At 32.3% G+C, this 15,254-nt stretch overlaps 2 protein-coding genes and 1 pseudogene across 4 annotated transcripts; 1 reads left to right on the top strand and 2 right to left on the bottom strand.

Moving 5' to 3' along the window:
• Positions 1–3,127: 3,127 nt before the first annotated feature.
• LOC125584159 lies at positions 3,128–4,561 on the bottom strand (annotated as a pseudogene).
• A 5,941-nt stretch (positions 4,562–10,502) lies between these two features.
• LOC106386074 (UPF0481 protein At3g47200-like) lies at positions 10,503–12,182 on the top strand. The gene has a single exon (XM_013825968.3). The coding sequence runs from the start codon at positions 10,576–10,578 to the stop codon at positions 12,013–12,015; it is 1,440 nt and encodes a 479-aa protein (XP_013681422.2). The 5' UTR covers positions 10,503–10,575; the 3' UTR covers positions 12,016–12,182.
• A 1,026-nt stretch (positions 12,183–13,208) lies between these two features.
• On the bottom strand, positions 13,209–14,975 carry LOC125584158. Of its 3 annotated transcripts, none has more exons than XR_007321157.1 (4): positions 14,722–14,975; positions 14,487–14,591; positions 14,080–14,253; positions 13,209–13,981 (listed from the first exon to the last, which is right to left on the bottom strand). XR_007321157.1 is itself a non-coding variant. In XM_048752157.1 (3 exons), the coding sequence occupies exons 1-3, from the start codon at positions 14,834–14,836 to the stop codon at positions 14,093–14,095; spliced, it is 381 nt and encodes a 126-aa protein (XP_048608114.1). In that variant the 5' UTR covers positions 14,837–14,972; the 3' UTR covers positions 13,911–14,092. The 3 variants fall into 3 exon arrangements, 1 of the variants encoding a protein (XP_048608114.1); XR_007321158.1 differs by having other exon boundaries at positions 13,214–13,893; XM_048752157.1 differs by having other exon boundaries at positions 13,911–14,253; positions 14,722–14,972.
• Between the last annotated feature and the right edge of the window lie 279 nt (positions 14,976–15,254).

Raw genomic sequence — 15,254 nt, 5'->3', positions numbered from 1 at the left:
TTTTAATGTTATGTCTACAACTCAACCTGCATTGCCATAACGAAGAACACGCTCTATAATTCAGACTCTCTTTTTTTTTTTTTTATCAAATCAGACTCTACTTAAATAAGAGAGCATTATGAAACATACAATGCAAAGTCTTAGAACCAACTTTATGGAAAGCCATGCAGCTTATACAGCAACAAACGAAGAAGGTTACTAGCTTTGGTATTAACTCATGGTAGCTAAAGCTAAGCCTTTTTCGAATCAACCAATTCTTGATTTTGACTGAATTTGGAAGAAAAACAGATGAATCAAAGCATAAAACCTAAACCTAAATCACAACTGCAAACATCAAGCTGAAAGAAGCATTCTCCAAGCCGCATACACTATAAGAATCGAAGAAGAAAAGGAAATGGGATACAGGAGCTTTTTTTTTTGTCATTGATTTAAAACTTGTAAACTCAAACAACCAGAGTTAGACCAAAACCGGTCTGAGCAGTACGAAAGCATCTTTATATATAAAGTTAGTTTTTTCTCTTCTTATGACAATGACAAGTGGCAAGGGGGTTTGATGACATGTGTCTTTCATATATATATTTTTTACATTTTAAGTCATTTTTCTTATAGATTATTGCAATTTATCGAAGTACTTTCTAATTATGCACTATTTACTCTTTTAATATTAATCATCTTTGTATAAAATTTGATAATTTATTTTATTGGTCACTAAAATTCAAGATGAATAAAAAATAAATAATCAAAATAAATAAATAATTTTAAATATTTTCTATTATTTTTGTTATTTTACCATTTTCTATTATTTTATGAGGAGAGGATTCATGATGAGGAAGAAGAGAAGCATGACAAGCAAAGCCAAGATAAACTTATGTATGCAGACTCCCAATCGCAACAGAAGAGGTATGATTCAGGAAGAGGCGGTCGGTATGGATATCGAGGAAGAGGTCGTGGTAGATTTGGATATCAACAAAACGGATATTATAGGCAAGAGAGAGACACATCAAAGGTTGAGTGTTACCAATGTGATAAGATAGATCACTTCGCTCAGAACTGCCCTACAACTTCCACAAATAACCAAACTAATGAGAAAAAACTAGAATACAATGCATAATCTAAACATACAACTTCCACAACCAAAAGAAAAAGCCAAATACTATAGTAACACTAACTCAATAAAAGTTTGGAGCCGGAAAAAGATCAACAAAGAAAACTAACTTATCTCATCTTACCAATAATATCATGGATAGAACAAGCAGATGTTAGAAAAGATAAAAAGATATTCCTTCTGTTCCAAAATATTTGATGTTTTGAGTGTATGCACAAGAATTAAGGTATACACATTTTTTTTAAAAAAACACTAAAAATATAAACCAAAATTAATTCATTCAATCCTTAAAAATAAATATAAAACATCACTGGTCACACAGTTTTCAATAAAATTTAAATTAATATAAAAGATCAAAACATCATCTATTTTGAAACATCATAACCTTTCTAAAACATCATCTATTTTGAAACAGAGAGAATAAAATATAAGACAAAGCATTCCTCCGTGCTCAAAGGAGCGTGATCAAGCACCAACCCAAAAAGGTTAGAGAAAGAATAATCATCAGGAGACCAGAGTCACCACGAAACAAGAAGACACATGCCTCAAGCACCGGAATCACAACCACCAGCTAAAAGGTAAGAAGCACCTCACAAACTAAACAAGCACATACAAGACGTTCATGCCAGCGAAGAACCACAAAGCTCAAGTATAAGAGACCAAAGCTCCAAAGACTAACTCCGCACACCTACACCAAGAAAAGCAAGAGAAGAAAAGAAACAACCTGAGGGAGGAAGAATGGAAGCCTACCACCGAAAAACAAGAGCTCAAACTTTGGACTAGAAATAACTTTCCAAGCACACAAAGCATACACAGAAGAAAACACTATCCAAACCTGGAGTAGCAAATATGACGAAAAAAGAGCCACCAGAGAAGCGAGCAGCAATGAAAGGTGCAACAAAATGAGAGAACAAAGATAGAAAAGGAGACGAAACAAAATCATCAAACCGTGGAGCCATTCCCGAGCTATGAAAAAGAGCATAGAAGTCAGATCAGCAAAAACCAGATCTTGAAAACCAAGATGAGCAGAGACTATCGACAGCAAGTCAACAAGAGGAAGACAACATCAAAGACAACTGAACTCTGACCCAACCCAACGAGATGTAGTTCCTAAAATTAGCCAAAATCTAAAAAAGAAGAGGACTAAGATTGACCAAAACAACCTACAACACAGTGAAAAACAACCGCACAATTGAGAATTCGTAAGCATGATCTATAACAAATACCAGATAATATCACAAGAGATGAATGTGAGGAAAAACAAGAACACAAAAGTGAGTCTTTTCTCAGTGATGGCGAGAAACACCGCACACCGGAAAGGTAAGCGAATTACATAGATGGGGACGGCTCAAGGTCAAAATATGGAGAGTGGGCAAAAAATATTTTAAAAGAGTAATGTTCAAAAATGTGACAAATTAAAATACAATTCTGACGCTAAAACCATCAATCTTAAAATTAACAAATGCCTAAATGCAAAGTTATTAAAATTCAATATAATTTACATTAGAAGCTCACTTCACCACACAAGTATTATTATACACACAACAACACATTATTGAAAAACAAACACATAATATATTAACATATTACCTAATACTACATAACACATTAAAACATCAAATAATTCTCTTTACAAATAAGACTGACCACTTAATTACATCATCCAAAAAATCATATTTAACAGCAATAAAACAATATTTCGCGCGAAGCGCAGACACCCTTCTAGTAAAGAAATAAAGCGTACACCAGTGGGTGACTACTTAAAACCCACAAGTTGGGTGAAAACAGGAACTTTCATAACAGGCATAAATCCTCTGATAAGGGAACAGTAATTTGTTGTCATTGTTCCATATATTGTGTCTGGGTGGAAAATCAAATAATATATTGAAGAACATGGGCCGTAATAATTTCCAACGCATTCAACGATTCTACCGATTAAACTAAATATAGCGCGTAAGAACAATTTCATCCATTTGAATCTCATAAGAGTTCTTATGATTAAATTAGTAGTTAATAAGGTGATTTGAGAAGTTTTTCTTCCTCCAATGATAGAATTTCATAGGGATTCTTAAATATTTTTTTTTCTTCAAGATTTTCTTGATTCATCCATTGTACATAATAAATCAAGATTTCGTCTGGAAACTTCCAGAAGAAAGAAAAGCTCAGTGCTTGGCGTCTTCGTCTTCTTCTTCGCAGAACTTGGAGTACTTGTTAGAATCCATCACAACTTCTCTACCTCGCCTGCATCACTCAGCTCCACCTTTATGATCCATCCATCTTCATACGGGCTCGTGTTCACCTGTTAATTCCAATAAAACAATCTCAGATAAAAGACCACACAATCAAGAATTTATAAGTTCATGACGTTGAACAATCATATCAGCAACCTGTAGATTAACCATAATCTGTATTAGTTTACCAGTAAATCAAGATTCTAAAAGTTTATGTCTTTCACATCAGCTAACACTTTCCAATACACATTACCCAGGAATTCAAGAAGACAATTACATCGTACAAAACGTCACAGAATCAAACCACTAAGCAATGAATGTCACCAAGGAATCATTTTTTTTAGTCATTTGTATCAAATGAAACAAGTAACCAAGCAAAAAAAAGACTCCCAAACCATTTTAATAAGACAATCTCAATGCAGTTGCATTGATTACGGTTCAAAAGAGTACTCACCAGTCCAGGGGACTCGGACAGAACCTCATTAACTTCCACCACCTTACCAGAGACTAGAAAATTGATATCACTGGTAGCTTTCACACTCTCAACCACTATAAACACAAATATAACAAAACAAGTAACGTTAGATGGCAAAAGATTCAAACTTTCAAAAAGAAATGGTCTTAGAACATCGTTTCAGACAGAACATAGTTCAACAACAAAACGTCAAAACAACTCATACATCAGGGTACTCATCGTACAAACCCTTTGATCAGATATCACGAACAACCCAAAGATCAATTCTTTCGATAAAAAAACAATCTCAGATTCAATCATCTGATAGAGAAACCGAATAGATCGTCAAACATAAGAGGAACGAAACAGCAGGAGATAGAGAGATTCTCACCTGACGCAAACCCTCGTTGGGCAACGGAGATCCTTAGGTGAGAAGCAACCCTAGAAGCCCACAACCCGATATCGCGTCGAGTATCTCCTGCATCCCGACGATCTGACGGCTCACCTTCCTCCGAGTTTCTCTGATCGTCTGATCCAAACTGGGAACAGAGTCGAGTTTCAGAAGCAGAGACATCAGGGTCTCGTTCATCCTCAGCTGTTCCTCCTCGTCGGTTCTGATGGCGTCTACGGACTCCTTCCATTGGATCATGCTTTGTGCACGGTTGAGAGAGAGACATACAAAACGAGACGAAGGAGAAGGAGAAGGAGAGAGAGAGACATAATCGAGGTCCAATACCAAAGTGACACATAAGGGTTCTTACAAATTCTAAAAATGTCCAATTAAGAGGCGGTTCTACTCTTTTTATCCTTTTTCATTTTTTTTTTTGGTTTTTTTTTTAAAACCTTGGCTAGGAGCCTCCCAACGAGATGGTCTAATATAATAAACGTTTTTAATGGTTACTAGACTTTGATCCGTGCGGACGCACGGATGTTTTCATTCATTTTAATATTTTTTAAGATTTTTTAATTTTTTTTCTATATTATAGATTGTATATACTTTATGCACTTATCATTGAAATATTTGTTTAATATGAACTTTTCAACAACATAATTTTATACCAGAAATTTACAAATTTACAGTAATTTTATATTTTGTCTTATAGAGTTTATGATTATAATAGTTTATATAAATATTTGTATTGTTAGATTGCATTCGAATAGAAGTTATACCAAATATTCACTAAGCAACATACTTGTAATCAATTTTCTTTTCATAATATAAATTTATACCAGAAATTTACAGTAATTTTATATATTGTCTTATAGAGTTTATGATTATAGTAATTTATATTACTATTTGTATTGTTAGATTGCATTCAAATAGAAGTTATAAAAAATATTCGCTAAGTAACTTACTTGTAATTAATTTTCTTTTCATAACAACATTACATATAGTGATATTAATTCATTTTTTACATCATCCATATCTTACATTTTTAGTTCTTAGTACAAATTTGTGCTGATAAAATGGATAAATTTAATGTAGGTGTCAAACAAATGGACTATATATCTCAAGATAATAAAAAATACTAAACCCAAAATTAGTACTAAAACAGATTAGTCTAGAAAAAATAAAAATAAACAAACACATCTAACCTTTTTGAGTTTGATGAATTTCTACCGGTGAATCAAAGTTTAGCTTCTTCATCTTCCCTCTTCGTATTTTTCTACTCCATCACTGTTTGTCAAAGATCAAACTCCACCATTAAAAAACAACAGTCATGATAGATCTCCTTCGTATGAGGTGTTATGTTTCCACGAATGAAATTTTTTACTTGAATGTACCATCCAATTTTATATGATTTATTTTTGAAAAGAGTAAAAATTCTTTTGTTAGACATGATTTGTTTGTTTTTCAGAATAAAAATAGTTTCACATAATATATGGTATATATACATGGTTTGTGCGATTGTGAAATATGGAAATAATCAGCACAAAATATTATCAACAGTGTAATTTGCAAGTTTTATAAAAAGAATTTAAATCAATATCAATTATGATATTTTCAAAATTAATCATATTTCCTCTGTTAGGATTATATATTTAGATTTGAAAACATAGTTTAAAAAATCGATTATGATTGGTTTAGTCCATAGAATATTTATTTTTTTGTATCCTATTAAAATTAAAAGATTATCTCGGAATAAATAGGAATATCAAAATATATATATTTTAAAGGAAATATAATTTCTTTAAATATTGCCATTTTTTTTTCCCATTTATGTGATATTATATAGAAAATAAATATTCTGGTTGTTCATTTATAGATTGTATGTAAGAGATCAAATTTTTTTTGATTAATGTGATAGCAAAAAGAAGGATATTGTTAAGCTAAGTTATAAGTAAAGAGGTTGATTTTTACAAATATTTTATGGAACTGATTAAGATTTCATATATCTTCAATTGAATACTTACTAACATTCCGCATAAATATGTCTCACGATTTCCTTTTATAAAAATATAGTTAATTTCAGGTATTTTTTTTACGCAATATAATTTTTGTTGACTTAATTAAAGTTGTGTGTATATTACTATATTATGTATTTTCCCAAAGATTCTTTGGTTTGGTTTGTACCAAAGACGTATGACAATTGAGTGTATACACAAAACTAAAGACGTACCGACATAATTTTATGCACTCGATTTTAATACACTCGGTTGATTAATAGATGTCAACCTTTTTGATGCAGACAAATGAAATTGTAGCCATGTTAAAAAAAAAATTAAATTCTAGCCGCAACAGAAAATTAAACAGAGTAAACAAATGCTAACTAGGTGTGTCGAATGGAATATTCGCAGGTCTAGATAACACAATTGAAAGATTAGAGTTGATTCATAAGGATGTTTTTGTAATTTACAAAGATTTGGGCTGATTTGAAAATAATCAGAAATGTGAGGCACCTAAAATGCAAATACGGAGAAGCCAGCCATAGTAATGGATCGAGCTTTCTCTTCGCTGTATATGGAGTTGATGACGCCGGCGGCCATGACGATTAAGGCCACGATGGAGAAAAGGAGCAGAGACACAAAATAGAGAGGCAGTGGACTTCAGACGCGTCACACAACAAAGAGGCAGAGCTGAAGAGTACTGGAGGGCATGGAGGAAGAGCCACGGTGGGTAAGAGAGCACGGTCGCAGAGCACAGTGATTTAACGGAGCACCGGAGTTGCGATTTGGAGAAGAAGGAGCCAATAGTTTGATCATTCAATTTAAGTAATTGGTTAAGAATTAAATAAAACGACTGTGTATTAGATCAGTGGCATAACATTGTAATTATTGAGAAAAACTCAGGGTTAAGTCTAATTTGTACTTCTGTTTTAATAGTTTAGATACATCTTTTTCTTAAACCAAATGCCTCTTCATATGGATCACTTGATTTCCAAATTTATATGTTAAATTATACGAAAGAATCCGTATATTCAAAAAAACATATGGAAAAAAACACAAGTTAAGAATGTGTTTCCGCAAATATTTCTAATCTAATGTTTCCACATCACAATACGTCAATACCTAACACAAGAACCCGAATAATATTATTTCGTGGAATGGCCGACGTTATCTATTTGAAAACTATATCTTTTATATACTAAATCACCACCTATCAAATAAAAATCTGATACATGTCATTTGTTTTACAAATTTAAGAAAAAAATAATAACAAAAGAATTTAAATGACAACAATTTGTTTCGTTAGTTTTGCTGATTTATCTTTTAACTGCTTTTATTTTTTTTGTAAATTAAAAATCCCTAATATTTCTCATACCTACACCCATGATCTCATTCTCACGATTTTGGAACGGTTAATATTTATTTTTAGTTAAAGATTTAACTCACAATACCAGTAACTTAATCCAACTCTACTTGCTTTCAGAAACTTTGATTCCTAAATTCTTTGTAACAGCCCCTAATTCTCTCTAAAGAGCGTATTAATACTATTGACTCTACAATACTTGATCCATATTGACATACTTTCCGAAGAAACGAGTCCTAGAAGAAAACAAAAATCTGTAGTGGACAGGTGGTTGTGCGTACTCCAAAGTTTGCTGATGAATGTTAGATTGGTAACTTTAAAAATGCCGAAACTCTTTATGTTCAATCATAAATTTCTTTTTTTTTTTTTTTTGAACTTCAATCATAAATTTCTTTTTTTCTTAAACTTTTTACTCTTCTAATTTACATATAGCATTTTTTTTTCGCTTTTATAGAAATAGGCAAAAGCTACATCTGGCATGGTGAAATAAATAAACGTTAACAAAACAAGTACATCAATTTTTCAAAATTGATTAAAAAGTTCTCAATTTGCTTGAATATGCTTATTTTGAATGGTGATGATAAAAAGTTTTGGCTTTTTAGTTTATATAGCTTACACAATCGAAATAACTCAGAATGTTTGTGGTTAATCAAATAATAGATGTGTGTTAATGGTTTGTTTATGTGTATTCATCTCTTTCAGATAAATCAAGTTATATTATACAAGTTATATAAAACTGAAATTTGGTATTTTTGTAACAAAACAATATTTCCATGCGCAGCATGGGCGCATGGGGCCAAAACTAGTTAACTATAGAATTAATTGATGTAGGCTTCGATGTCTATACACCTTTTGGCAAAACTAAAACTCCACTTGCTACAAGTTGTTACGTTGTTTAATCTTTTGCCATTTCATGGACTTTAGTTAATCGAATATCCAATGGGTTTTGTCTAATCACTAAGAACTGTAACTTAAACCCGAATCAAAACCGAAACCAAAAATATACAGACAAGTCGGCAGATGACAAGTGCATGGCTCCTTTCACACTCACCAACTACCACACAGTGCGTCTTAAACTATTTTTTATGTCTTGTTCAAAAAATATCAATGCATGGTATATTTAACAATCTAATGAAGTGATTTTAAAAGTTAATACTTCTATTTATAGGTTTGACGTCTTTTAAAAAAATTTTTATAAGCTCTCAATTTAGCAATATATTCAAAATTAAAAATTTTAAACCATAATTTATATATATTTTATTAAAAGAAAAAATAATTTTATATTTAACTCAAATTAATTTTATTCAACCGCTTCATTTGCACATGCTTTAGACATATATGCTACCACAATTTTTTTGATCTTTCTTTCTAGAGATGGGCACTTTACCCGATACCCGAAGCCGCATCCGAATCCGACCCGAAAAATCCGAACTGAAATCCAAACCGAAGTAGCAAAATACCCGAACGGATATTAAGTTAGGAGAAATTGGATATCCGAATCCGAACGGGTAATATCCAAACCCGAATGGATATCCGAAGATAACCGAACATATGTATACTTACCTTTATATTTCTAGTTCACATCTCTCATTTTATTTAAAATATTTATATTAATGTTACACATACTTCAAAATCATATAGTATATCTATAATTATGGAGAAAATGATTTGATATTCATTTAAAATGTATATCAATTTTTTTTTTGTATTAACAAAAAGTACATCCAAAATTTAAAAACAATAGCCAAATTAATATATATTTGTTTTTGAGATGTTATCTCCAAATCTATTAATCATTCATTCTATAAAAAATAAAAATAAATCAGTTAAGTGAAATCTATATTTTTAAATACAAGAAACTTAAAAATGAATTTTTTTTTTCTTTTAAAATCTTAATATCCGAAATCCGATCCGAAATAACCGAACCCGAACTAAAAATATCCGAACCCGACCTGAAGTACAAAATTACCCGAACGGATTCTATATCCCTATAGAAATACCCGAAAATCCGAAGTACCCGATCCGAATCCGAATGGATATCCGAACGCCCACCCCTATTTCTTTCTCCAACCTACCACCCCACTCCACTACTGGGTTCTACATATCTGCCTCTTTTGTTAAAGTTTTTTTTGATCTTTCTTTCTCCAACCTACCACCCCACTCCACTACTGGGTTCTACATATCTGCCTCTTTTGTTAAAGTTTTTTTTGGGGTCTAATCTTAGCCGTTAATCTTATATCATCTTCTGTAGTAATATCAATTAACATGATAATGGAGTTTTATATACATCTTGTTCTTCTCCTAAACAAGTGAACCTTACTAGCTACGGTGGAGGTCTACCATAGACGTATGATATTAGGTAGGACATCGCAGTAATAATTACCATCAACAGAGAAGGCCATTCCTATCAGTTACCACCAACAGACTATTCTTAAGGCACCATGTTCTTGGAACAGCGGCTATATGGGAAGCATCATACTCATATGAGTTAAGAACTTAGCTTTCCATGCCCTTGGTAAAAAACAAAACCCTTAGATTTCCTTCAAATGTTAGCTCTAACCAGCCCGGATGCCACCGGCACACACAAAAAAGGAAACGAACTCCACGCGCAAGGCGGACGCACGTAGCTAATGAAAAAGTGAAAACACACATGCCACTTAATGAAAAAAAATTAGAAAAAAATTAGAATTTAAAAAAGTATAATTCAAAAACATAAAAAAACAATATTGTTTTTTTTATTTTTTTTTATTTTTTATTTATTTAAATAATAATTTATTATATATATAGAGAACAAGGATATAAGAATCTTTTGTCACTTAATGAAAAATGTATTTTTGAATGGTAAAGATAAAAAGTGGTACTATGAAAATGATAAACATGTAATTTTCCCATTTAAAAACTAATGTAATAATAATCATTTTAATAGTTTGAGACTATATTGTGGTCTTGCATTAATCGTTAAATATTTTGTTTTACCGGTGAACTAGACCATCGAACACAGGACAAAAAAAGTAATTTTATTAACGAGAGAGTCATGGATCCTTCAAGCCAAGCCAATGAAGAAGAAGAAGCAGCTTCTATGCTCTTAGAGAATGTGATCCCACCAATTCTTCTGAAGAAATCAGCAGGTGATGATTCTTGTTGCATCTTTAGGCTCCCTCACACTCTTAGGCGAGTCAACGACACAGCTTATGCACCCAAGATCGTCTCAATAGGACCTTATCACCGTTCGGATGATAAAGAGCATGAACATCTCAAGATGATCGAGGAGCACAAGAAACTTTATCTGGAGTTCTTCGTGTCAAAGACCATGAAGAAGGGCGTCAATCTAAGTCACTTAGTCGAGGCTGTCTCGGAACTGGAACCTGTCATAAGAGATTCTTATTCCGAGAATCTTGACCTTAGTAAAGAAAAGCTGACCAAGGTGATGATTCTTGATGGTTGTTTCATTCTTATGTTGTTCCTTGTGGTTTCAAAAAAGATCAAATACAGAAAACCCAACGACCCAATTTTCAAGCTGAGATGGATACTGCCGACTCTTCGGAGTGATCTTCTCCTTCTGGAAAACCAGGTTCCTCTCTTTCTTCTTAATAAGATTTTAGAGATATCAAAGTTAGCTCCATCCACAAGCTTAAACGAGATGGCCTTCACATTCTTCAACCTTTCGTTAAGAAAACCACAAGCCTTCTGGGACAAGCATAAGAATATTCAGGCACATCATCTTCTTGATCTCATTCGTAAGACCTTCATACCCATCCGGTCTCCACCAACCACCCAAAGGCAATGCTGCATCGATATTTCCAGTTGTCCTTGGGAAAAATCAACACTTCAAAACACTTGTTTAACTAAGATATGTCGTTCAAAAGAGAGTAATGGAGCCCAAACAACACCACCTCCTAGCCCTTTTCTTGGCCTAATTGTCTCAGCCAAGAAACTTCGACTTCGAGGAATAAAGTTCAAGCGGAGGAAGAACGTAGACACACCATTAGACATAAGTTTCAAGAACGGTTTGCTTGAGATACCATTACTAGTCTTTGATGATTTTATAAGCACTGTTTTAATCAACTGCATCGCCTTCGAGCAGTTTAATATGAAATGCTCAACGGAGATTACAAGCTATGTAATTTTCATGGGTTGCTTGGTAAACATAGAAGAGGATGCAACCTTCTTAGTCGAGAAAGGGATCATAGAGAACTATTTCGGGACGGGTGAACAAGTTTCTTTATTCTTCAAGAACATCGGGAAAGACATCTCTATCAGCATATCTAAAAGCTATTTGTCAAAGGTATTTGAGAGAGTGAACAAGTACACTTCACAAGGATACCATGTACATTGGGCAGGGTTCAAGTACACACATTTCAACACTCCATGGGCATTTTTATCATCTTGTGCTGCTTTGCTGCTGCTTCTACTTACCATAATTCAAGCCTTCTTTGCAACCTATGCTTATTTTCGTCCTCCCAAGAACAATTGATGAATGTACGTGTGGCCCTAGTCTCTTTTTCAAGTGGTACACAAATCTTTTGTGTTTTACCTTTTGTTTGAGAAATTTTATCATCCCAGTTGTTAATTATACGGTATAATTTACTGCCTCGGCCTTCTTAAATTGTGTTGCACTAGAGACTAAAGTAGTTAATTCGATGCATATTCTTCAAACCACTTAACTACCAAATTCGTGAGTCAGTTGGATATTTCTCATGGAATTTTGATGAAAATATATCTCTGAAAATTCTCATTGAACTTTTTATCTTTGAATAAAAATAGGATTTGGTTGGAGTCTTATTAGAGTAAAAACCGTATAGTGAATGAATCGTTAGACTGTAGCGGTAAAAAATTTAGTCGTATAATTTTTGTTGTAGATGAGTTAGATGTAGTTGTAAATTTGTTGTTGTTGACATTTTTGCAGAATTATTTAATGTAGTTCAATTGGTTGTATCCATAAGTTTTCGGTAGTAAATATTTTTTAATAAAATATCTGATGTATATAAATAATCATTTTATAAGTTAATTTATATTAATAAACAAATTAGAAATTTTTTGCCTATTCAAAAAAAATAATAATAAAAAAGTTAGAAATTATCAAAGTTTATTATACTTTACAAAAATAACTGAATGTAATATGTAAATAACTTTTGTTATTCAAAAAAGTCAATAATTTAAAAATCACTCAAAAGCAAATAAAATTATTTATAACTTTTAAAAATTATATTAAAGTTAATATTTAAATAATAATAAGATTTATCTATGATTATATAATTTATTTGATATTATAGATGTTTTTTTACATATTTTAGAACCTAAATAATAAATATGTAAGTTTTTTCCTAAAGTATATAAGAAAGAAATGTCTTTATTGTTTTTCCTATAGCTTTAAATATTAAATTCTTTCTTTGACTTTTAATTTTAATCTACAAACTTTAAAAATACCAATCATGCTTTACATCTATTTCTAAAGTTAGAGCCACGCAAAAATGCTTTTAAAATCTCTATTTATTAAAAAAAATATAACTATATATACATTTATAGCAAAAATTATGTAGACAAAATTTTACAAAACAAAAAAGTTAAGTTACATCCAACCAATCTCTCTAGGTTTTAACTTTTAAAAATAAAGGTAAATCATGATTGGTAAAATTTGATGATTAAAAATAAATAAAATTAAAAAAGAATAAAACCCAACTTGTCTTAAATAACAATTAAAATATTATCTTAACCAACTTGTTTTTGAATTATATTCAAACAAAAAAAGTATTTGCAACATTGTGTTACTTATGGGAGTTATATCACGTTACACGGAGGTTCATTTTCTAGACTTATTTTAGACTGAATCAGATGTATAAGCAAAACACCTTGCAAAGGCCTCTGCGTACGAGTTGTTTCTGGCTATCTGAATAGTAATCAATTTTGACGACAAACTTTGCTAATGCACCCTGCTCTGAGACTTGATTTTCCCCATGACCCCTTTAATTTCTCTCACCAAACATGATAATCTCTTGTCTGGAAAACATATTTTTTAAGAGGAAAGTCTTTGATTTTGTGGAAGTTATCTGCTCAGAAAAAGCTCCACCAAGCATTCTCGATATATTTTTTCTAGATAACTGTTACGGATAGAATATACATAGATATCATGATTATCGGGGTGAACGTAGATCCTGATATTTTTGAATTTATGGATATCTTATTCGCACCCACCCATAACCGTGAGAAGTACATGCATATCAAATTCACTCAACAAAGATCACCATTAAACCTAGCACTAACAATAAGGTGTTTAATTTTTTTTTTTTTTTTTCAGATTAAAAAAAAAAAATTAAAAACAAACCAATCACGCACCGTCACGTGTCAATGGAACCTGCGAAACAGTGCAAACATTGATGTTTAATCTAGCATTTTTAGCACACCTTTTTTCTCTTTTATGGTAGGCCCCACCATTAAGCACTCTATTATTTGATCAAAAAAAAAAGCTCTAAAAAAAATTGAGAAAAAAGAAAGAATAATAAATAAAAAATTGGCGCAAAATAAGCTAATTTATTCTTACGAATTATTATCATTTAGTCCGAATCGCTGTCGTCTCCCAAGATAAAATCATCTACAACGTTATATTCAGGCTTCGGTGGTCCGCAAGGCCGCTTCTCGTCGGCCTTTTTCTCAGGCGGCTCAGCCGCAGGCGGCTTTGGCGCTAGAGTAGATCCTTCACCTGAAATTTCACCAACTGCAAGATGGCAACACTTAATTTTTGTTACTCTTGCCAATACATAAAGGAAGATGCCTTTTTATAGCATGCTAATTAATATCGCATATTCGCATTTGAATGTAAAACAACAGTGTCCCATGAAGCTACATTGTCACTCATAGGATTCGATTGAATTGACAACATAAATATTTGTTACTCTTGCCAAAGATGCATACTCGCATTTGAAAGTAAAACTACTGTAATTGACTCACGCTCTGGATCTTTAAGCGGATGTTCATTTCCAGATAAACTTGTATCCAGACTTGCAAAGCTTTCCTCTTTGTCTAATGTCTTTTCCCCTCTAGGTTTCCTTTCAACTACGTGTGTGCAAGAAAACACTTGGGTTACTTACAGTGTAATATTTTTTTGACGTTAATTATGTCAATATGCTGTACAAACGCTTCGTTATAAACACATTTAGCAAAAAATAAAATAAAATAGAATCACCTCCTGTGGTTTCGTACAACAAACACCGGAGTAGGTATATAAGAATAAGAATTGCTCCGAAGATGAAAGCTCCGATGATGAAGGATCCTACGACTATTTCCCGCATCATAATCATCTTCTGTTTTGTGGTTTTTGGTGAGACCGATAACTTGTTTTTTTATACAATATTTTGATCAACTGTGACGTTAAATGGTAAACCATAAACTATATATATAAGAAGTAAAGCATCAACGCAGATGCAAGTGGGAACAGAAAAGCTACGAAAATTTAAAAGGGCATAAAGATTTTTTTTTTTTTTTTTTTGTCCTAAAAATATATAAATCAATGGCGGATCTCTGCATGTCGATAGAACCCACAAACATAGCAAAACGACTTTGGAGACCGTTTTTGAAAATTTAAGTGGGGTCCACAAATTAATTTTCTGCAGAAACCATTCTAACCACTCTAAGAAACAGCTTCATGGCATAACGTGGTCTATGGAAGGGGTAGTCTATTTTTATTGATATGACTTATATGAGCTGGTGAACATGCAG

This window comes from Brassica napus, chromosome C3 (genome assembly GCF_020379485.1).
Source record: "Brassica napus cultivar Da-Ae chromosome C3, Da-Ae, whole genome shotgun sequence".
NCBI classification, from domain to species: domain Eukaryota; kingdom Viridiplantae; phylum Streptophyta; class Magnoliopsida; order Brassicales; family Brassicaceae; genus Brassica; species Brassica napus.
The sequence above is the reverse complement of the archived record's forward strand: the minus strand, read 5'-3'. Positions and strand labels throughout refer to the sequence as shown.